We start from the raw sequence: 23,403 nt of genomic DNA on the forward strand, positions 1-23,403 counted from the left end.
TTCATTTTAGCTTCTTTTCACTCAGATTAGCCCAAAAGCATGCTGCGCTGCTGTGAAACATCCCGGCAGTGGATGAGTGCACTCTCCACATAATCTTACTACCAAAGGCTGGATGGCACGTTCAGGTCTACCTTTCACATCACTGAGTCAGTCTGTACAGGGGAGCCACCTACCTCACTGTCTCTGTCAGAGTATCAAGTAGTGATGTTCGATTCGTGAACGAATCGTTCAGTACTCCAGAATCACTTTACTGACTCGTGAATCATGATTCACAAGCCCAACTGACTCACTGACTCATCCCTGTTGCTGTTAGCAAACTAATTCCATTAGCAGCAATGTATCTAGCTTATAATTAAAATTGTGGAAGGGAAAAAACAACAGCCAGTTTCTTAACAAAAGCATTTCTGCTCTGAACTGGAAGAAAAAACCCTGAGTAGAATTTCACATCAAGAAAATAGCTCCTCGGTTCACAGTAGCATCGCTCTGCTAACATGCTAACAGCACATTTGAGCTAGTCACCCCCTCCCTCCTGGCTCACAGCTTCTTCTTCTTCTTGGTTGGCAACCAATGTTAAGGCGCATTACCGCCCCCTGGCTCACAGCTCAGTGGACATTTAGATGAGAAAATATATATTTAACACATTTAAGGAAAATACTAATAAAATACAGATAAACAAAATAAATGTTTATTAAGCAATTTTGATATAAAATTACTTAATTTTAGAAATGTTTTTGCTCTTTTTTGCTCTATAAAATAGTTGTTTTCTTTTAGAATCATTCATCTTAGCAGTGGGATTTACATGAAAAGAGAAACAAATTAAGTTTGAGTGAAAATGTAAATTTTTTGCACTCTCTGTTGTCAACTGACTCAGTGAATCAAATGACTCAAAAAATCGATTCACTTTGGTGAGTGACTCATTAAAACTCGATTCAGTAAAAAGAATCTAATTTACCATCACTAGTTTCAAGACAAAAACATGATAGACAAAAACATGGAGACTTCCAATGGCAGAAACCCCTGATACAGTCAATACAGCCCTCTGTCTGCCTGGGGTAAGCTTTGACATGGTAAGTGTGAATACTTGGTGAATGTAAATAAGACGGTTTTTCCTAATTATCATGTTTAGATAGACTTTTGCAATGTGTTCATGGAAAAATTAAATGACAACCTTTTAGGAGGAACCACTGTGGTTATGGTTGGTGGACAGTTCCACCTGCTGCAGGTCTCTGAACCTTTCTGGTGGATGGATCATGAATCTGAGCCACATATGAAGAGTGCGCTTTCAAACAGTTACTTTTTTAAGCAGTTTCAAAAATCATACACACTTCTGCTTCTTTTCTTGATTTATTGATGCACATTGTGTGTAGGACATGAGATTTTTGAAAGCTTGATGTGCTGGAAATGAAGTGTAAACAAACACAGGAGATTAACTCACTCATAATCCAACCGAGATTCAGTACAAACAAGGATGCGAGTGTCGTTTCACTGACTTCTGCTACGTTGGATTAAACTCACAAATACTTCTGGACATGTTGTTGCCATCTGTTTGTTACTAAAGACCTCTGTATGCTTCCACAGAGGCCTGACAGCAGAATCAGCTGCTGCAGATCAACGTTTTAAAATTAAAGTACTCCCCTGTGTACCTGCTGGTTTGGTCCTGCCGTGTTACCTTGTGTACATTGGTGCTGTGACATCAAGGAAACATTAACCTCTTTCCATCAACTTGGCCCCTAAAATTGCTTCACCTAAGTGGAGCCCTTGAATTGGTCATTGATCCGTGTCTCTAGAGGTCGTCATGTACACAAATCTCTTTAATATTCGCTGATCCACTTGCACAAAGTTAACTCCTTATCTTAGTTCAGGTTAGCTAGCCATGACTGATAACTTGCAGTAAAACATTTTGTTTCATAATCAGGAGTTCCTCCCGTCCTTTCCGACACCATTTGAGCCGTTTCTGTTGATCCGCACATTTTTAATGTGACACAGTCCCTTTGACCTTCTCCGAGGGCCACCGATGTGGAACCATGCAGCTGCTTGTTCTGGCCCGACCTGGATCTGACGATATGAGATCTGTTCTGCGAGTCAAATTTCACCAGTCCCTCAACTTTACGTGACGTACTCCTCGTCATCACTAGGTTCTGATTTGATGTGGTCTGGGTGAAGGAGAGGAAAGTGTGGTGCTGTAGTCCTGGTACAGACATACCACTCCTTAATGTTAGACAACTGAGGTAAGGCTGGGTTGACTGAGCGCTGGCTCCTCCGTGGGGTCCTGCCGCTCTGCTGCTGCTGGCTCAGCTGGTTCTTCAGGCCTGAAAGAGAGAGATCCAGAGGCATCGCTACCGGAGACGAACTCCGTAGCAGCAGCTTGTGGTCCACTTCGCTGGCTGAACGGAGGTCCAATTGGTGATTGGACAGCAGAGAAAAATGAGTGTTTTTGTCAGTAAGTGATGGAGAGAGGTGGTTCATTTTAAGGTCAAGGGGCTCGAGGACAGCCGGATGAGGTTGCTGGAGTTGAAGAGGGATGGCATTGTACAGGTCCTGGGTTTCAGAGGTAGGTGATGACTTGATGTGAACCTTCATGTGTTTGCGCAGGGAGCTGGGGTGGGTGTAAGACTTGGTGCATCCTACTGCCTTGCAGTCGTAGGGCTTTGAGGCTGTGTGGACCTGCGAGTGCTTCTTTCGGTCGCTGCTGTTGGCAAAGCGCCGCTCGCAAAACTCACACTGGAATGGCTTCTCACCTGAAAAACAAACATCACACGCACAATTATCAGGCTTGCAAAGGGACACTCCACTAAATTTGCAAGAACTCAGCAACATCATTGATGTCTATTTTAATAAGGCACATAGAATGGACCTGAAAAACCGACTTTCAACTGGACACGTTCAAAGGAGTGATGCTGAGAAATAGCCTTGTTATTCCAAAGAAGCACACTTGTTTCTAAATAACAGTAAATATTTAATGCAATCGTATTTTAACCTCCTAGGACCTGCATCCACATATGTGGACATCACATTTTGGGTTATTTAGACCAAAACACTCAATTTTGCTTTACAAAGGCCTGATATCCACTTACGAGGACATTAAACTGCTACTGTTCTATCAACATTTTAAACAAATATCCTCATAAGTGGCTCTGATTTTTCTTAAAAACAAAAATTCTTTGTTTTTACATTCATCAGGTCCCGATCAGCCCAAATATCAAAGAGAAATTAAAAATGCTGCTGTGGGAGAGTTCGGGTCTTAGGAGGTTAAATAATCAAAATTCATATCAAAGTTGGAATGCAGTGAGCGATGTTCAGCAACCATCACTGAGCACAGTTAAAGCAGGTTTATTGTTGCTAAACAGCTAACAAAGATGATGCTGCTGAAGAAGTGATCCTTTAGTTTTTAGGCCAGAGAAGAGCTTCCAAACCTCAGCAGTAGGGCTGCACGATTAATCGTTAGAAAACCGCGATCTCGATTCATACCTATGTGCGATCTCATTTCCAAATGACAACGATTTAAAAAAAAAAGATTAAAAAAACGTAATCTGCATGAAAACAAGCGCTCACTCTTCCTGCTCAACAAATGACAAGGGCGGAGCCTTATACCACGTGATACAGAAGCTGGCTGCTAAAATTAGCAGGGAAAAACAACGGAGAGCACGTCAGGGATGACGAGAAAGTGACAGTAGAAACTCCGTCCCGGTCAACCACCCAAACATCAATAACGGGAACCTTATACAGCGCTTCCCTATACCCGTCGAACTCCCGCAGGCTCAAAGAAATTACGGAGGCTATTACTTATCACCTGACCAAAGATATGGCTCCATCAACACTGTGCAAAACGAGGGATTTAGGAAAATGATCAACACCCTAGACAAACGCTACACAGTGCCGTCCCGCAACTATTTTTCTATTGTTGCACTACCTGCTCTATACACGCAGTGTCGAGCAACGGTGGAGACGCAATTTCAAGCAGTACAACATTTTGCGGCAACGACAAAACGTGAGACATTTGTTGTTTTTATATTCAGTCTCAACTGTTACGAAGTTGATGTGCAGTTAATAAGCGCAATAAATATTTATACTGGAAAAGAAAATCGTGAGAGAATCGTGATCTCAATTCTAAGCCAAAAAATCGTGATTCTCATTTTATACAAAATCATGCAGCCCTAACAGCAGAGTGATGTTGTTTTTTAAGAAATGAAGGTTGATCCATTGAGAAATGAGCAAAACAGCAGCTCTTGAATGGTGACTGAAAGCTTTGAAGAAGAAAGTCATCACGAACAAGAAGGCGATTGGTTACAAAAGAAGGAAATCTGTGAGCGATGAACAAATGATGCTTGATATCACCTGTCAAGCATGGTGGAGGGAAGTTATGGATGCTGCATGATTCCTACCCTTTCTTTTTAAATGTAATATCTCCAGTAAATGTGATAAATAGAAGAGAATTTAAACAAAAAAATCTGCTGCAGTTTTGCTGTTTTAGATCAACAGTCAGGCAACACATTGATTAACGCAGCACCAGAAGAGCTGTGTGGGTCAGGCTCTCACTGCTGCCGTGCAGACACACTGCAGCTTGTGAGAGCCCATATGGAAAAGAAAAAGACAATATACTTATAAAGCTTATATGATTTACTCATGAAAGTGGCCACTTTCTCATTACTTTCATATATTGTTTTAGGAAGTATCCAAAACATACAATCAAGGGATCTTATATCTGTTTTCACTCTTGTATGCTTTTCGTACAAGTTTCACACAAGACAGATACAAACTTTATAAGATTTATAAATATCTTTTCCATATGGGAGGACAGACACACACCAGGGTTTTTACCTTCTTCTGGGATAAAGATTAAATACAGTCGGGTCAGCGAGGAAGCACCAGCTAATAAAAAACCCTGTTTTCACACAACACTGGATGATTTCGCTTAATGTAAAACGATGAATGATTATCAGCAGAAGAGATAACGACATGCTCAATTTAACATTTGCATGTTTTTTTATTCCTTTTGAAAACATAGTTGTACTAATGCTTTCATGCTGTCTTTAACGGGAATAGGAGGAATGTCTTGGGAAAACTAGAAGCACACATAAAAGCACAGACTGTATTAAAGATGAATGCAGTGGCAGACCTCTTTTTGAAGCTATGTGCTGATCTTTTTTCGCCTCACCACTATAGCTGCACCAACACGGGCTTCACCGGAATCTGTGTCCATCTTTTATGTACAGTCTATGTGCAGAGCCTAACTGTGACATCATGCCATCACAGGCCTTCCTAGAAGAAGTCTATATCAGTAACATAAACTCAGTGTTGTGGTAATAAAGCATCTTTAAGTGACATGGTCAGAAAATGGACCTGCATGTATGTGGGACCACTCAGCTACTTATACAGGCTGCATACCACTCAGCTGGAGCCTCTGTGACTCACATCAGAAGCAGTTTTTCTACCAATCAGAGAGTTGGTGGCTTGAGCCCCTCCAGCCTGCATGTCCAAGCATCCTGGAGTAAGTTGATCCATTAGATTGTGAGTGCATGCATGAATGTTAGACGTGGCACTTATCTATAGAATGAATGAAGGTGTGTGAGAGCTTGTTGGGGGGAGGGGGGGGGGGGGGGGGTGCACCCAGTTTTTATTGGATGCAGTTTCAGAGCATCTGTCACACATACAGCCAATTTCAAATCTGCCCATGATGTCAGTACAGCACCACACTCGTTTTCTGGATTGTGTGGTTGTTTCTAGTTTAGCTGGTGACTTTTATACTTTTACTGGCTCGTTGATTTCAAGATCCTAAACGCAGTAAGCGCTGCAAACGGGCCAAGCTGTTGTTATTGATGATTAATAACTGATGTATACGTCATTACCAAAGGACGGGTTTACCGCTCATACGCGTCCTGAGGACTAAACTAAACTTCAGTCCTGACCTGTGCTGATGCCTGTCACCTTGCTTGACTCCTCTGCTGCAGCCTAGAACCGTGGCTGCTCGAGGAAACAAGGGAGCACTGAATTCTAATGTGAATCTACACCGAACTAAGCCAAGTAAACATGGAGGGGATTCCTAGCAGGGGGGGAGCGCTGTGTATTAAGCTCTATGTTCTCGGTCCCTGACAGGAAGCTTGCGTTGACGGATGGCACGGACCGAGCGAGCGCAATGACAGTATCTGCGCTCTCTTAGCAGTCACACAATCACGAGCCCTTACCAGTGTGCGTGCGCGTGTGGATCTTGAGGTTTTCCGAGCGTGCGAACATCTTGCCGCAATTGGGAAATGCGCATGAAAACGGCTTCTCCCCGGTGTGCACGCGAATGTGGTTAATGAGTTTGTATTTGGCTTTGAACGCCTTCCCGCCGCGCATACACTCGTCCCACATACAGACGTGACTGAGGCTTTCCAGCCCCGCAGCTACATGCTCGGTGGTGACGTGGTCCACGAGCTCGTGCATGGAGCTGAAAGTTTGATCGCAGACGGATGTCGCCGTCCGCCCAAGCCTCTGTCTTGAAGAAGTTCGGTCAATCCATTTGCACACTAGCTCCGTTTTAACGGTGGGGCCTTTGGAGAAATCCAGCAGGCCGTCCATCCCACCGCCCGCATCGGTGTCGGCAGAAGCGGGGATACTGGTAGCTCTCGGATGGGGTGGCGAGACGATGCTAGAAGCTCCAGAGTTGTTGTTCCCCAACGGAGAGACGAGGCCATTGTGCCTGGCCACCACAGCCGTCCGCTTCATGCTCTGCACGGCGGGCTGTCCCGCTCCTGTCGCCACCAGCACACCTTGCTTTCACTTAAAATGAGTTCAATCCAACTGGCCGAAGCCTCACCACTATCGCGCTTCCTTCCTGTGTGTTTTAGTCGAGGCGAGAGCGCATGCGGCAGCGTTTTTACCCCCCGCTGCTCGCTGTTAGCTCCCGAGAGTCAAAGCCTCCATGCTTCTATTTACTGTGAATAGAGATGAACGGAGTCGAAGGAATACAGCAGGACGCGTCCCGTTACCATTTGGTGGCGTCCTTGTCTCCTTTCCTTCCTTACTCCAGCCTTCCTTCCTTTTAGCTTTAACTAACATGTCCATATTGCTGATGTGCGTCGAGGATCAGCAGAGTCGGCACACAAAAATGAAGCATTGCGTGATTTAATGATGACTCGTGAAATAACGTGCATTAGTAAATTCATTTAGAATTGTTTTCTTGTCTTTTGTTTATTTAGACATGCATAACATCATTCGTTGTTTATAGTTTAAAGGGAAATGAAAACATAAATATGAATAAATATTTCCAAAATAATCCAACAAGAAATACTTAATGTAGTTAATACTAAATATGATTTATAGAAAGAAAAATAGAGAATCAAAACCTCATTTTAAAAAATGTTCAAATTGAGACTTTAAAAAAATGCAAATTAAAAAGAGAAATAAGTAAATGAATTGAAAAATCCAATTAGGAATACACATTTTGAAATGTTTATTCCACTCACTTTTTAAGTTTTTTTCCCTGTTAGCTGTAATAATTATTAGATTAGCTGTTTGATTAGCTTTTCCATTTCTATGACCTTTTTGTCCTTGGAGAAAAAGCAATGCAAATTAGACATGCATGTAAAGAGGTCTCTCATTGGTTGCTCACAGGCATGCTGGCTGGGTTTTTCTGTGCCGCTGACAGCTTTTCACTGTTAAGGAGACTTTTTAAAGAAGTGTTTGTGGACACTTAGCCTCGGTATTCACTCTCTGAAAACGTCCAACACAAATATATGAATAATGTGAAGGGAAAATGCAGGGAAAAGAAAACCGGAACTCCTCATGGTTTGGCTGAAAGTAATGTAGTAACATAGCTAATGCTAGTATCCCTCCACGTAGCCATGTAGCCCCAGTCTTACCTTGTGAAAATGTGACCAGTAGTACTAGCTAGCTTCTGTTTTTAGTAAGCTAATGTGCTCTTCACAAATAAAGCTTGAAGAAGCTCAGACTGTTACAATAGTTAAAACCAGTCCTGTTACATTTATATGTAACCGGTGTGATTCTGCATTGTGTCTGATAAAAAAGGTAAAAGAAAGAAAGACCTCCAAGTAAATAATTTGCCCGCTCCAGCTCCTACGACCAAATACAAACAGTGGGGAAGAGGGTTAGCTCAACCCACCACAACTTCCAAGCTAGCAAGGAGTATATATTCATGCTAGCATTTATGGCGCCTAAAACACATTTATGAGACACACATACTACACACTTATAACATCTAACAAAAACAGGCTTAATAATGACAATAATTGAATTAAAATCACAATCAGAAACATCCAGGTGGCTAAATATGCATTATATGTGTGTTTTAAGGTGTTGGAAAGAAATGACACCCACCTCTCCCACAGGGGAATTGTAGAAAAGGGGAGAGGCAAAAGGGGTACACTGTATTTATAGGGTTGCACCAAAGAAGAAGAAGAAAAGAATAAGGAGGGGCTCCAACTGATAATGAACATAACTACAGGCTTGGAGGTCCTAAAAGTCAGGTATAAAAGGAACGGTTTGGGGGTTTAGAACACATTTTGTGTAATTAAAACATTGTGCTATATGACCCTGTTACATATACACATTGCTAAAGCAATGGCTGCAACCTACAGCCTTTGAAATCACAATTAATATCCTACTATTAATTTTCTCTATACAATCTGTGGCCATAAAGTCTCTTAATGTTGTGGTGTGAGCTACAATAAATGATGTGAAATAATGTTTTTAAACCAGGGCAGCACGGTGGCACGGTGGTTAGCACTGGTGCCACACAGCAAGCAGGTCCTGATTCAATTCCACCATCAGGCCAGGGTCTTTTGCATGTTCTCCCCATGTTTGCGTGGGTTCTCACCGGGTACTCCAGCTTTCTCCCACAGTCCAAAGACTTGCAGTTAGTGGGGATTAGGTTAATTGATCAATCTAAATTGCCCATAGGAGTGAGAATGGTTGTCTGCCTCTGTGTCTTAGCCCAGACTGGCGACCTGTCCAGGGTGTACCCTGCCTCTCGCCCTATGACAGCTGAGATAGGCTCCAGCACCCCCCCTGCGACCCTAAAAAAGGATAAGCGGAAGTGATTGGATGGATGGAATTTTTATAGAAAATAAAGTGAAATTATTAAATTATTCTGATATTGTGGGTGATTTTTGTCATGGTACTGAGTCTGCGACCCACGATTTGTGTTTCAACTTCTGGAATTATATCTTTGATTACTGATGTTGATGTTTTGGGTTTCTTTAGTTCTCGGTGATCTTAGTCGTCTCTACCTTACTGCTTATCTGTGGTTAGTCTCTGGCCCCATGTTTTCCCGGTGCTTTTGTATTTCCTCTGTTCCAGACTCTGTCATGTGTCGGTGTCAACTCTGCCTCTACATGATGTCATGCTTCCTGTTTTATTTTGATAGTCCATGTCTTGTGTCAGTGTATTCTGCTTTGTCTCTTTATGTCTGATTTGTCCCACCTGATCCCCTCCTCTCTTGTCTTGCCTGTGCATTTAAGCCATGTGTTTTCCTTTGCCCTTCATCGTGTTGTACCCTCACTGTGCTGCGTGTTGCCCTTCGTGATCCTGGCTAAGTTCAGGTTCTCAGTTCCTGGTTTGTTTTCCAGTTAGTGTGTCTTATTTCCAGTGTCGGGAAGGTTACTTTTAAAATGTATTCCATTACAGATTACAGATTACATGCCCCAAAATGTATTCTGTAACGTATTCCGTTACGTTACTCAATGAGAGTAACGTAACAGAATACTTTGGATTACTTAATATATTATCATGCTGTTTACAACTACATGAATGTACTATTGCTGTGATTTATTACTGTTACTGAAGGTCCGCGGCTCCGAACCGTAGTAAAGGGACCTCTGGCTAATACGGTGGGTTCTGTGTCGGCTCGTAGCTGAAAACTAGCTTTACTTTGTTGTCTGGGTCAACTTTGCTAGCAGAGACAGAGAGAGGCGTTGAAAGGCTGCTCCAACAGAACTTATTGTTTTTGGAGGAAAACACGAACACGGTGTACAGTCGAGTCTTAATAGCTTACTTACAACTGGGCTCGTCAGGCTCTCTTCTTGGCTGCAGTGGTTATTATTATATTTACATGCTTCCAGCTCCCGTTTCTGCTCGATGACAGCTCGTACTTTTCCTTTTTCTCCCTCCCTCGCTCACAGACACATAACGGGTATGGCAGTCCATTCTCCCTGCAGCACGGACTACACTGCCCATGATGCTACATTCTTTAGAGCTATACCTGTAGCATTCTGCCTGTTAGCTTAGCACAACAACAACAAAAAGGCCTCTCTCACCCAGGAAACACACAGAGAGAGAGCGTCACCCTGTAACTATGGCAACCGTAACGCTGCCGCCTGGAACAACAGAACGTAGCTGTCAAACAAAACCCAAACAGTCCTGACCCGCCACAATATGAAACAGGGAAGTACCGCCGTGTAATCCATTTATTTCAACAAAGTAACTGTATTCTAAATACCACCTTTTTAAACGGTAACTGTAACGGAATACAGTTACTCATATTTTGTATTTTAAATACGTAACGGTGGTACATGTATTCTGTTACTCCCCAACACTGCTTATTTCTTGTTTTTTGTTTTCATATTTGTGGCTTTGGTTAGTTTTTTTGTGAGTTTACTTTTATAGAAAGTCTTCCCAGCAATAAATCTGCTGCTTTAAGTTTCCATTCTGTGTACGAGTCCTGTGTTTGGGTCATCCTGACTGCCACAGCACACATCTTGACAATTTTTATGTTTTAAATGGATTTGTGTGTGTAGGTTTGTTTCTGGATGACAACTTGGTTTCCATTGGGAGGTGAGGACACAACTACATCTGTTCTACACCATGCTGTAATGGGTTTCACAGGTCGTGACCTTGGAGCACTTTGAGTCACCTTTTTGGCTTCAGGCACCCCAAGGGGAATTTTTTTATTGATATAGATATACAGCGGTCCCTCGTTTATCGCGGGAGTTACATTCTAAGAATAACCTGCGATCGGTGAAATCCGCAAAGTAGCCAACTTTATATTTTACAATTAATATAGATGCTTTAAGGCTGTAAAACCCCTCAATACACACTTTATACACTTTTCTCAGACAGGCATGAACATTTTCACACTTTTCTCTGTTGTTTAAACTCTCAAAGTTCAAACCTTCATAGAAAAATAAGTCCAGTATTATAGAAAGAAACCATAGATCAAACCCTGTTTTTGGTCCAGGACATGGGAACAGAGCAGCTGCCAGAAAATTCAACATTAATGAATCAATTGTACGGAAGTAGAGGAAGCAAGAAGAATGAGTTGAGTAAAGTTTGACTTATCTGGCTGTTTTGTTTTGCTTAATGCGCCTTATAATCCAAAAAATACGGTAACTTTTAGCTTCCTTTAGCATGTCAGGAAGTCCAAATTTTTGTGTGAATGGTTAGCGTCTTCCTCTGCCTTTTGGGTGCTACCGCAGGTGCCTTTGACGGTGCAAAACGTCTTGTCGACATTGTTGTGTTTGTTGGGGAGAAAACTTACAAACATACAGTGCTATACTGTATGTTTGTAAGTCTCGGAGTCACACTGCTAGCGATTGAAGATTTATGTAAATTTGACAAACTGAACGCATTCTGTACTGTACAGGAGACACAGCACGGAGGTGTCTGACTGACAATGGTCTACAGCCAATCAGGAGGCAGAACACAATGCGCTGTAAAAAAAAAAAAAAAACATGCAAAATTGCACAAAAAAACCCAGTAAAACAGCAAGGCTGCAAAAGGTGAACCGCATTATAGCGAGGGACCACTGTATGTAGATATTTCAATCATTTTTGTCCGTCTGGAAGTCCCACAGGATCTTGGCTCGGTCATTCTCCACCACCCTTGGGGGCGTCTCCCATTTTGACCTCGGCACTTCCAGGTTATACTCGGCACAGATGTTCCTGTACACTATGCCGGCCACTTGGTTATGGCGTTCCATGTATGCTGGTGTGATAGACCCCAGCCTCTATGGATCTTGTACTCAGAGCTTGTTCCTGTGCTGCCATGATTAGTGCCTCTGTGCTGCCTTTCAGTCCAGCTTTGTCCAGCCTCTGGTAGGATTTCTGGATTTCATCCACCTCCTCTATCTGCCGGTGGTACATACCGTGCAGTGGCCTGTCCTTCCATGATGCTTCCTCGTCTCCCTCCTCTTTCTTGGGTTTCTGCTGCCTGAGGTATTCACTGAGCACTTGGTCAGTTGGGGCCATCTTCGTGATGTATTCTTGGATGTTTGTTGTCTCATCCTGGACTGTGGTGCTGACACTCACCAGTCCCCGACCCCCTTCCTTCCACTTAGTGTACAGCCTCAGGGTGCTGGACTTGGGGTGAAACCCTCCATGCATGGTCAGGAGCTTTCTTGTCTTGATGTCAGTGGCTTCTATCTCCTCCTTTGGCCAGCTTATTACCCCAGCAGGATACCTGATCACGGGCAGGGCGTACGTGTTGATAGCCCGGATCTTGTTCGTACCGTTCAACTGACTCCTCAGGACTTGGTTATGTATCTTCGGTAAACCGTACAGACTTGACGTAGCTTCCCCTGGGTACAGCCTGTGGTATGAGGTCCGGTCAATAGCCTTGGGTTGTTCTAACTGCTTCAGACAGCCTATCACCCTCTTCCTGTAGCCACTTCCTGGGTCTCGTTTCAGGGGCTCATAAGTATTTTCATCACTGAGTAGTGACAAAATTTTCTCATGATAGTCTTTCTGGTTTAGCAAAACTGTGCACCTACCCTTGTCTGCTGGTAGGATGATAATGTTGTTGTCATTACTAAGTGATGTGAGATGAGTTCCAGATTTCCAGATTAACAGAATGAACTTTTGGAGATTTACTTACCTGGATGATTGAGCATGCATCAACGTAATCTCTTCCTCCTCTCTCCCTCTGCTTTCCTGTCATCTCTTCACTCTCTGTCAATAAAGCTAAGCTTCCACTGCAACCAGTTGGCTTCAGGGAATTAAAAAGACAGTCAAAGGGAAAACTTCATTTAGGAGCAGGACTACACCTCCGTACACGTCCGGCTCTCTATCCATGATCCAGCAGATGGATTAACAACTTTAATGCTGTATTGCATTACAGCTTAAGACAACTTTCTGAATAGTTGTTCATATAACTCAAGTTATGCGTTGATAGATGTCGACCATAGATGTCTATGGCTGAATTTCTTTGATTTGATAAGTTATTGCCAACATCTGGGCTGAATTTCATGTCAACAGCAGCTTTAGAAATATATTTAATTAGAAAATTGGTGACATTTAATATGTATTTTACCTGCTGTATCTGTCGTCCACTTGGCCTACTCAGAGTCTCTGATTTCTTAGACTTTTTATCTGATTTGGTGTTTAGCTCAGATAAAATTACAGGGAGTGATTTTAACATTCACACAGATGCTGAAAATGCCAGGCTTAACATTTAATCTATTATTAGACTGAACCTGCTTCTAGTATTCCCTGAATATCCTCTTGTCTGACTTTTTCTTAATAATATTTAAATTTACAAAAATGGTTTACACAGCAGTGTGAAATACATTTCATTACAGGAGATGTTTTATGAGGATACCAATTTCCTCTCAGGCCCAGTGGCATCAGATGTTTGGTAACCAGTGTTGGGAAGGTTACTTTTAAATGTATCCCATTACAGAATACAGAATACATGCCCCAAAATGTATTCTGTAACATATTCCGTTATGTTATTCAATGAGAGTAACGTATTCTGAATACTTTGGATTACTTAATATATCATCATGCTGTTTACAACTACATGAATGTACTATTGCTGTGATTTATTACTGTTACTGAAGGTCCGCGGCTCCGAACCGTAGTAAAGGGACCTCTGGCTAATACGGTGGGTTCTGTGTCGGCTCGTAGCTGAAAACTAGCTTTACTTTGTTGTCTGGGTCAACTTTGCTAGCAGACACAGAGAGAGGCGTTGAAAGGCTGCTCCAACAGAACTTATTGTTTCAGAGGAAAACACGAACACGGTGTACAGTCGAGTCTTAATAGCTTACTTACAACTGGGCTCGTCAGGCTCTCTTCTTGGCTGCAGTGGTTATTATTATATTTACATGCTTCCAGCTCCCGTTTTTGCTCGATGACAGCTCGTACTTTTCCTTTTTCTCCCTCCCTCGCTCACAGACACATAACGTGTATGGCAGTCCATTCTCCCTGCAGCACGGACTACACTGCCCATGATGCTACATTCTTTAGAGCTATACCTGTAGCATTCTGCCTGTTAGCTTAGCACAATAACAACAAAAAGCCTCTCTCACCCAGGAAACACGCAGAGAGAGAGCGTCACCCTGTAACCATGGCAACCGTAACGCTGCCGCCTGGAACAACAGAACGTAGCTGTCAAACAAAACCCAAACAGTCCTGACCCGCCACAATATGAAACAGGGAAGTACCGCCGTGTAATCCATTTATTTCAACAAAGTAACTGTATTCTAAATACCACCTTTTTAAACGGTAACTGTAACGGAATACAGTTACTCATATTTTGTATTTTAAATACGTAACGGCGGTACATGTATTCCGTTACTCCCCAACACTGTCGGTAACCATGTTATCGCTGTGTTTGATTGATCAGCTGATTTGCTGGACCTACAAAGAGTCAGAAAACCTGCTGGTTGGCTGTGAGGCACACAGAGTAGGACCCAGATACAGACTCAGGAATAAGGGAGGTAAACTTTATGAACTTAAACTGTGTATACAATAATTCAGGTCAAAAAGCAAGGAACCAAAAATCTACAAATCTTGCAGAAACACATACTATGAGGGAGGACGCACCAGTCAGCACAGGGAAGCTGAGGACTTTAATCTTAAGCCCCAACACCCCCGGTACCATGGGGCTCAAGAGGTATGTAACGCCCCGTGACGTCAAGCCTTTTATGCAAATATACTTGTCTCAGTTTAACCCTGCTATTACATTTGATTTTGAAGTGTCTGTTGAAACCACACCACTGTTTTGACATTTTCATGTTTTTTATATATTGTGGGCCAGAGTTGCATGGACTCCACACTGGGATGAAGAAAGGCCCGCTGCTGTGTGTGTCCACTGATTTTGCTGCTGCATTTTGTCTTTTAGAAAATAAGGTCACTTCTGCAACCACTCCCTGTTTGTTGTCACAACACATCATATCTGCTACACTGGCAGTGGCCGATGACAGCGTCTAAGACCCACGAATGACTAAGCTGGAGGCTGGCAACGAAGGAAGGAGAGGAAACCCAAAGGTGAAGGCTAAACGAGAAGCTCTGACTCAGGTTGAGGTGGGGTGGAGGCGCTGACTTGGTACCTGCTGGTTCGGGTGGTACAGCTGGTGCCAGCTCAGGACCCACTGGTTCTGGAGGCGTGGAACACAGGAACACAGGAACACAGGAAAGGCAGAATTTACAAGAGACAACCCCAGCAGCTGGGAGTGCTCAGCAGAGCACCCTGTCATGGTCCTGGATCATTGACAGAGTTTTGATTTGCAATTTTGGGTTATTTCTTTGAAAGTACACGATATTTGTGTTCTAGTTTTCTAGAGTTTGTTATTTATAATGATAGATTTCTGGTTTGTTTATGTTTGTTCCTTTCGTGTCCAGGTTTTTCTGTCTCATGTCTGTGTCCTGTCATCAGTGTCCTCATGTTTGTTTACCCAGTCACGTGCCCATGTCTGTCTGGTTTCTCTGTGTTCTCTCTGTGAGTACATTTGTAGCATGTCTCTGTATTTTCTGCATGCGGACACTCCCACAGGGCTTAAACAGATATATAAGAATTACTTCTTCTCGCTCCTTTTCGAGCACCTGTTGTACTAGAAGACAGTGTTTTCCTTCCTGTATACATGCTCTATTTTGTTTATGTGTACGCAAATGCTCGAAATAAATGATCAATGAAAAATACCAAGGGGCGACAGAGAGGTGGAGGATCGGAGGATTGTCAAGCTCCCAGGCGTCTGGTAGAGGACCCGAGCTTGAAGGATAAAGTCTGAAGAAAGAAAATGAGAAACCAGAGAATTACCAGGGACTGCAGGACCAGTTGGAGCAGATGTTGAAGGAAAGTCCCAGAACATTATGAGCTATAACTCCCAAAAGTGGAAAAGTTGCTATAGCAGATTCCAGGAACAACATCAGAGGTCTCTGTCCAGAAGACTAGGATCAGCTAAGATGCACAGATCCCTCAAACTCCCAAGGAGCTTGAGGAACACATACCATCCCCAGGGAGTGAGACAGTGATTTGTATTGTTCTGAGATATTACTAGCCTTTATAAAATCTACTTATATTTTTTATTTTTGAATTTATGATTGAGATTCTGATTAAAATACCTCAACAGCAGTATCTGCATCTTATTTTTGCTTGTTTCTACAAAGTGGTTGTCTTTCCTTACATCAGTTAAAATTCTTCAATTGCAGGAGAGTTTTAAGCTTCTTGTGTGTGTATTTTGTAATGAATTTTCTCTGTGATTTTTTCTGAAATGCAGAATGTACGAAGCAGAGTTTGAATTCAAGCCAAATCTCATAAGCATATATTACTGTATTTTTTAAAACAGAGACAATGATTAAAATATTTTGTGTGAAATATGTTTAGTGTGACTTTTACAGTGCAACTAAAGAGTAATTGACACGTATTATACAATGTCAATTAATATTTCTTATGATTTGATTGGTAATTAAACAAATTTTGTTTTGTTTGTGCAGTTACTTTTAAAAGTTTTTTTTAAACATTTTTTTCATCGATCATTAAATAGGCTTTATAGCCAGAGTTAATTTAACGAGGAGAATGTCTGTGCATCCTTTTATTTCCACTTCACACAGGGTCACTGGGAGGATTGAGCCTAGTTCACTGCTAGAAGTCACAGTGTCCTGCGCTTTTATTGTGAAAGGAAGGACGAAAAAGCCCTTTTCGAGTTCCGATTTGCGTTGTCTACGCATTGTCGCGCATGCGTAGATCAATATACGGAAAGCGCCTCTGTTTTCCGCAGCGGTCCGAGTTTTGTCCATGTAAATAGAGAAATGTCGCATTCCCCGGACTCCCACAGCCTACTCTCTGCCTCTTCCCAGTTTAACCTGATGGAAGTGGACTCGGTGAGAGACTCTTTATTTGTCCTCTTTGCTGTGTGGGGTTAGCGGGAGCATGAACTCCGCTGTGGTGTAGTTCAGCTGACAGCGGTGACGTTTAAAGGTGCACGAAGAGCTTGACTACACCTTATCTAGGTGTGAAAGAATGACATGCGACTGCAATAAATCACCAACGCGTGGGACTCTCACGTGAAAGGGCAGAAATGGCGTGTTAATAACGATCATTATTATCTTACGATGGCTCAAAATGAGGCCCAGTGGCGCCTGTTTGTTTACACTTTTTGAAACTGCCATAATATGATTTAATGTAGTGATGAAAGCCCATAGCAGCATTACTGTTTTCAAGGTGAGCTTGGTGAACCCATTTATGACCAAGGCTGTATTTTAAAGTGTGACAGTTGTCATGTGATCATGCTCAATCATCCAGGTAAGGAAATCCCCAAAAGTTAATGTGTCGTGCACGCTTAGAATGAACTGCTTTTACGTCCAGATGAGCAGAGTCAACGTTTTGGGATGTAATCAAGTAGTTTTCACTGTGCATCTCACGGGCACAGTTTATCTAAATGAAACCCCGGCAATGTCGATCCCCCAGACTGGCAATAAACAAATCAGCTGTGGACATTTGTATTTATATAAGACGATCATAGAATCACCCAATTGCAATTTACTTTGCCATTCCGATTTCTGATTTTCTCTTTTCCTTAGTTTGACCTGGCCCTTTTTGCAGATTCCAGTTTTATTTCTAAGAGCTATAACTGACATTAAATAAAAGCAAAAACAACCAACAACTTTTCTTCAATGCAAAATATTTGTTATAAACAGAGAAATAATTTCATGATCTTCTGTCATTGAAACAACTGAAACATGCACTGCTGCTGGAGAGCTACAACAGATGAGGAGAAAACAAGCTGGTGTACACCCTCCCACCTTTACCTCACCAGACAAAAGCAAGTGCAAAGATTTTTGTAACAAAACAAATGTCAAGTGCTTCCATCATTTACCATCAGATGTTTATAACTTCAGCATATAACAGGAAATCAATGCGTCTCCCCAATTGACCTTTAACCTTCTTCGGTCCTCATCATGAGGCTAGCTTGCGGCTGCCTCTGAGCTCTGGATGTTGTTAATTTTATCCACTTTGTTATCATCAGTGTCCATGTTCAGCTGAGTGAACGTGATTTAGTGTCTGATTAGGTTTGTTGTCACGCACATTTTTGCAGTTGACTTTGTTTCTGCACTCACAGCAAAGAGCTTCCACGCTAACCACATGTTAGCTTGTCCTGTGAATGTGTGAGCGACATTGTGCTGCTGAGCAAGTGCTTTGCATGCTTAAAATCAAATGGTTCATAATCATATATGCGAGGCTGACTGGCCGGTCACTGGTCAGGGCCCAAAACATGGTGAAGATTCTTGTCCCTGGCTGATCGGTGCATCTGTGGTCAGTTTTAAAGTAAACAAAAGATGAGCTTTTGTATTTATAAATGACATTTTTTACACTCTCAGCATTTGTTTGGTATAAAACAGTGTTCATCGTCCTCTGCAAAAACACCTTCAGTGCACAGATGCATCTTTTTTTAGTTCTTCTGATACATGATCTCAGATTTTCCTAAGATACACTAATTGTCCACTTAATTGGGTACAATTAAGTACAATTGTTTAACTGCATTTGAATGGGAATTCTTAAATCAGCCAATCACATGGTATGAATTTAGTGCATTAAGCATAATTTCCTGGGTATTTCCCTGGGAGAAAAAGCCTTGCTGTTGTCAGAGGTCAGGGAAGAATGGCGAGTCTGCTTCGTGCTGTTAGGAATGCAAGTCAGTAACCACTTGTTACAACCAAGATATGCACAAGAGCATCCCTTTATGACAGCACTGATGGCTGCTTCCAGAAGGATAACACCATCTCATATCAGCTCAGATATTACGATGGCCTAAACAGTCACCAGATCCAAATAGAGCAGCTTTGGGATGTGATGGGACATTTGCATTTACTGCACCAGCTCTATCTTGAAATGTTTCCAGCACCTGAATCTGTGTTCAGTGAATCAAGCTGTGTGATTGAATAATGATGAAATGATAGCAAGTTATTAGGGGATTCTGCTAGATTGGCCATTCAGCTGCTGTTTGCTTGAGGAGCAAGACTTTCTAGACGATGTGGGCAAAAAGATGGGTTCTTTTCATTTAATTGCACAAGCTTTTGCCTGCATTAAGAGAAACAAAAAAGACGGCAACTGAAAGAAAAAAGTATCAGAAAATTAATCCATAAATGGAAAAGTAGCTTTTCTTTGTGTTCGCTGCCTCATGAAGCCTAAAACCTCAGTTGGAGTTAGACACTCAGCAGCTTTTTAACCCTTTAAAGCCGGTTGGAGCGGGCACGCTCCGTTTTGCGTAACTATTTTTAAATCCCGGCAGCACTGCAACCACCTGAGCTAGCGCAATAATTTTTTTTGCATATGAAACCGGAGGAGTTGTACTTACATCTTATGCCATCAGCTTGTCCTCGGTCACAGTTTCCTTCCACATATAGTTTTGCAAAAACTGCATAAAAAGCACTTGCAGCAACAAAAACATAATATTCCAGAAACACGCTTTGCCGATCCGATCAGCTGTTCATAACACTTCCTACGTCCATCAGCGAGAACTTTCACATGTCCGCCATGACCTGCCCGAAACCGGAAGTGACGTCATTTTGCAGAAAAGTAGTTTTTTACCATCAGGGCCTCATGAGCCTATACTGGTGTTTTTAAAAGTTATGTTTGACTTTATGACTTTCTGTGTGGTTTCTGGGATGCTTAGGACTCATATTGCACTGCTGGAAATAGTTTATTTTGATGCATATGCTGCTTTTTTGCAAATTTGCACTATAATATTTATTTTCGTTTTTCCTGCAGTATATAAAAATTGGTGTATTTCAAAAATAAAACTATGAAGACACTCAAAATAAATTTCCTGTGGTGTGAAACTATTTTGTGCAACTTTTTCATATTTACAGTTTTGAGGGATAAGCCTCTTAAATTTCTCTAACTAGAAATATATGTTAAAAAAACAAAAACGATTTTCAATTTTTTTGTAGTTTATTGCACTTTTTTGCAATTTATGTAATTACTATGCACTTAATGCAGACATATTATTAAGAGTTGGGCTATAATGGTTGTACTGATGTATAGCAACTTGAAATGCTCCCAAAAATGGCTCCACAGCATGTAAACATATAATATAAGCTCTGGCGGACTTGGTTCTATGGTAGGTCTTAAAGGGTTAAGGAGTCTTCTGGCTTCATGAGGACATTCAAAGCTCTCTTTTGGATATTGACTGCTTTTTGTTCTGCTCTCTGTCAGAATGATCTGCCCCTAATTATGATATTACACAGTGGAATGTGTTTCAGCAATAATTAAAATGTACTTTTCTACTCTGTAGGGTCTCTTTCTTCAACTGAGACATTCCTAACAGGCTTCACACTGTGCTGCTGTCATGTAAAGTAATATTAGTAACATATCCCTGCATTATAACCTTAGCACATATTTATGGAAGGCTCTCATAACACAGTGTAGCTATCTAATGCTGCCATCTGTTGGTCAGCTGCATCGAAGCATGTGTACACAGAGTGCAGCACTTCTCCTTTATGTTGGGCTTAAAAAGCAGAGCGTTCAGGATAGAACAGCCGTCGTTACATGTGTCTGTAAACCGCAGCACGATCATCTTTATTAGATGTGACCGAGTGTGAGAACTGGAGCCACACACAGAGTGGACGTTTCATCTGGAGTCTGCAGGAGCACGATCTGCTTAAAAAGGGAAATAGTGTCAAATAATGTTTTTAGGACACAGAGTCATGATTCTTATAGAGAAGAAATGAAGTCTGTGTTGCTCATGGGCACAAGTGCATCAGCTGTTGTCCATATAAAATCAACCTTCAGACTCATTAACAACAGTAAATTTAGCAGTGAAAACTTTCCTTTAACTTGTAATGGCTGTAAGCTGCAGTCTGCAGGTCTTTGCACAGCTGATTCATGTGGATGAAGCACCTTTTGCCTTGGCTTCCACAAACAGTCAGACTGTCCTGAACCAGTGCAGTGATTAAAACTTCCACATGCTACTGAAGCTCCAGTTTGTTAAATGGAAAGTTGTTAAACTGCAAATATAGCTCGATTCCTTAGACTTCAGGCATCAAATAAACAGCAGCAAACAGTAAATAGCAAAATAAGCTGGTTGGCAAGTTTTTCATGGGCACTACCCACATACTCAACAAATGTATTTTCCTTGCAAAGCAAAGCTTAGTTTGAAGAATATTCAGTCACAAATTACAATTATATGGATTTTTAAATTGTAGTCATAATTGTGCTGTATGCTCTCTTGTGTTGGTTTGTGCTAACATGCGTTGTGTACATGAACAGTTAAAGCAGGAAACCGAGACACTAGTGTAGCTTTCTGATCCTGTTTCTGTTTTACTTTTGTTCTCAGATTGATGATAAGGAGTTTGACATTCCACAAGTGGATACACCTCCCACACTGGAAAGCATTCTCAACGAGGTACTCCATGTGAAAGTGTTTATAATCAGCTACAAAGCTTTCTGTGTATCGTGGTGAGAAAAAGCAAATATATCATTAAAATGATCAAATGATGACACAAACACATTTAAATCATGTTAAACATCAATATTTATGTTTTCTCTGGGAATCATATTCTCGTTGCCAATGAAATGTTTATTTTTAAATGATTATTTTTAGGCCTTTTTCTGGCTTTATTGGATAGTTACAGTGAAGACTGACAGGAAAGCAGAGGGAGAGAGTGAGGGGGGGGGAGACATGTGAACCCTGAGCCCGGGCCCGCTGCTCTCAGCCATATGGCATATGGTTGCCCGCTCATCCCGCTGAGCTAAACCACACCCAAGTGTATGTTTATTTCCAGTGTTCTTCAGTCAGTCCACTCCACAGCTTTCCAGCTCCATACTCCAGCTCAGCCAATCACTGCTCTATCATCAGGTCCCTGCATTGTACTCAAATAGAGGAGGCATAATGAGCTGATGACGCCACACCTTGAACCCGCTGCTCCTCCCCTTCCCTGTAGCTGAGCCACAAACCACACCCTGTCCCCCACTTCTGACCTAGGCTGGGGAGCCGTGCAGCCTAGCCTACCTTACCCCATGATCAGCAGTGACTATGTGTTCCCCCAGCCTATGGACCAACTGGGTGATCTGGGTGTTGGCATGCTTCATGCTTCATGCTACTGTAGCAGGGTTTGATCTGACCAGATGGTGAAAGAGCGCCCCAGGAGGTAATGGCGAAAGCAATCAACCACCCCCGTCGACCCGGGGAATGGGATACGCATGAAACTGTGAGACTTCGTTCAGGTCTTGTGGTAGCCAACACAGAACCATACAGACCCATCTTTCTTCACCACGCGTGAATCTTCCGCCTATTCCATCTTAACAATTTGTCTTTTGTGTTTAGGTAACTGAAAATTGTACTCTATGTGAGTGGTACAACCAGGCAGGAGAACACATCTGCAAAACGCTGTTGCATCGCAGCAACATCCGCCCTCTGGGCCTGTGTGAGATAGTCCTCACAATGGAGGGAGGTGGGAATAGTGAAACATGGCGTCCCCGGCCCCAGCTTATCTTTTCCCTTCACCAGGCTCGCCGGAGAAGTGGTTTTAGCCTCTCGCGATGCTTTGAGGAGGTTATGGTCAACGTCCCCCCACCATGGCTCTTTGCCACTTGGCGAGTAACTTTGAGCTAGAGAAAGGGAGCAGTACAGCACTGGTCTGGGCCTCGCCCCTCTGTTGGGTTCCTGTTCCTGGGTCTGGAGGATATTCTCCAATGACAACCTCCCCACTGTGTGTAGCTTTAGCCAGAACTTATTGAATTTATTTCTTAGGTGGGCTTGGACTTTCCTCCCAGTTTAAACACCCCCGCGGCTTCCTGCCATAGAGTAACTCAAAGGGGGAAGGTCCTGGTGTAGCTCCCACAGGGCCAACAGCAGAGGGTCTAGACCAGGGGTCCCCAATCCCAGTCCACGAGGGCCGGTGTCCCTGCAGGTTTTAGACATGTCCTCCATCACAGCTGATTTAAATGGATAAATTACCTTCTCAACATGTCTTGAAGTTCCCCAGAGGCCATGAACTAATCATGTGATTCAGGTGTGCTGACCCAGGGTGAGATCTAAAACCTGCAGGGACACCGGCCCTTGTGGACTGGGATTGGGGACCCCTGGTCTAGGCAGTGATCCCAAATGCATTCATCCGTGAGAATTGTGGAGTTTTATCCAGCTGCTCCACCAACACGTTGGTCTGAGGGTGATAGACGCTGCAAGACACCAACCCACAGCACACTGATTGCTTCATCAAAGGCAGTGCTTTGAAATAATTGGAATGTGAG

General features: G+C 42.5%; 2 protein-coding genes across 3 annotated transcripts in view; one reads left to right on the forward strand and one right to left on the reverse strand.

The window, feature by feature from the left end:
• Nucleotides 1-1,331: 1,331 nt before the first annotated feature.
• Nucleotides 1,332-6,910, reverse strand: zic2b (zic family member 2 (odd-paired homolog, Drosophila) b). Its single transcript, XM_006808309.3, has 2 exons — nucleotides 6,183-6,910; nucleotides 1,332-2,738 (listed from the first exon to the last, which is right to left on the reverse strand). Exons 1-2 carry the CDS (start codon nucleotides 6,703-6,705, stop codon nucleotides 2,107-2,109), a joined length of 1,155 nt encoding a protein of 384 aa, XP_006808372.2. The 5' UTR covers nucleotides 6,706-6,910; the 3' UTR covers nucleotides 1,332-2,106.
• A 10,001-nt stretch (nucleotides 6,911-16,911) lies between these two features.
• Nucleotides 16,912-23,403, forward strand: part of vps8 (VPS8 subunit of CORVET complex) — an 80,256-nt gene continuing 73,764 nt past the window's right edge. For both annotated transcript variants that reach the window (XM_087837446.1, XM_087837445.1), the window contains exons 1-2: nucleotides 16,912-17,033; nucleotides 21,488-21,556. In XM_087837446.1, coding sequence (XP_087693572.1) covers nucleotides 16,962-17,033; nucleotides 21,488-21,556 — 141 coding nt within the window. In that variant the 5' untranslated portion in view covers nucleotides 16,912-16,961. The remainder of the gene's footprint in view (nucleotides 17,034-21,487; nucleotides 21,557-23,403) is intronic.

The sequence above is a fragment of the Neolamprologus brichardi genome, unplaced genomic scaffold (genome assembly GCF_056152115.1).
Source record: "Neolamprologus brichardi isolate AB-2024 unplaced genomic scaffold, ASM5615211v1 NODE_ptg000033l+_length_6344489_cov_1, whole genome shotgun sequence".
NCBI lineage: Eukaryota > Metazoa > Chordata > Actinopteri > Cichliformes > Cichlidae > Neolamprologus > Neolamprologus brichardi.

Bases quoted from the DNA above. Each gene is read 5' to 3' on its own strand.
- zic2b (XM_006808309.3), bottom strand. From the start codon at position 6,705: ATGAAGCGGACGGCTGTGGTGGCCAGGCACAATGGCCTCGTCTCTCCG. The intron at 2,739-6,182 runs GTAAGGGCTCGT...TTTGTTTTTCAG, and splicing joins CCACACGCGCACGCACACTG to GTGAGAAGCCATTCCAGTGT.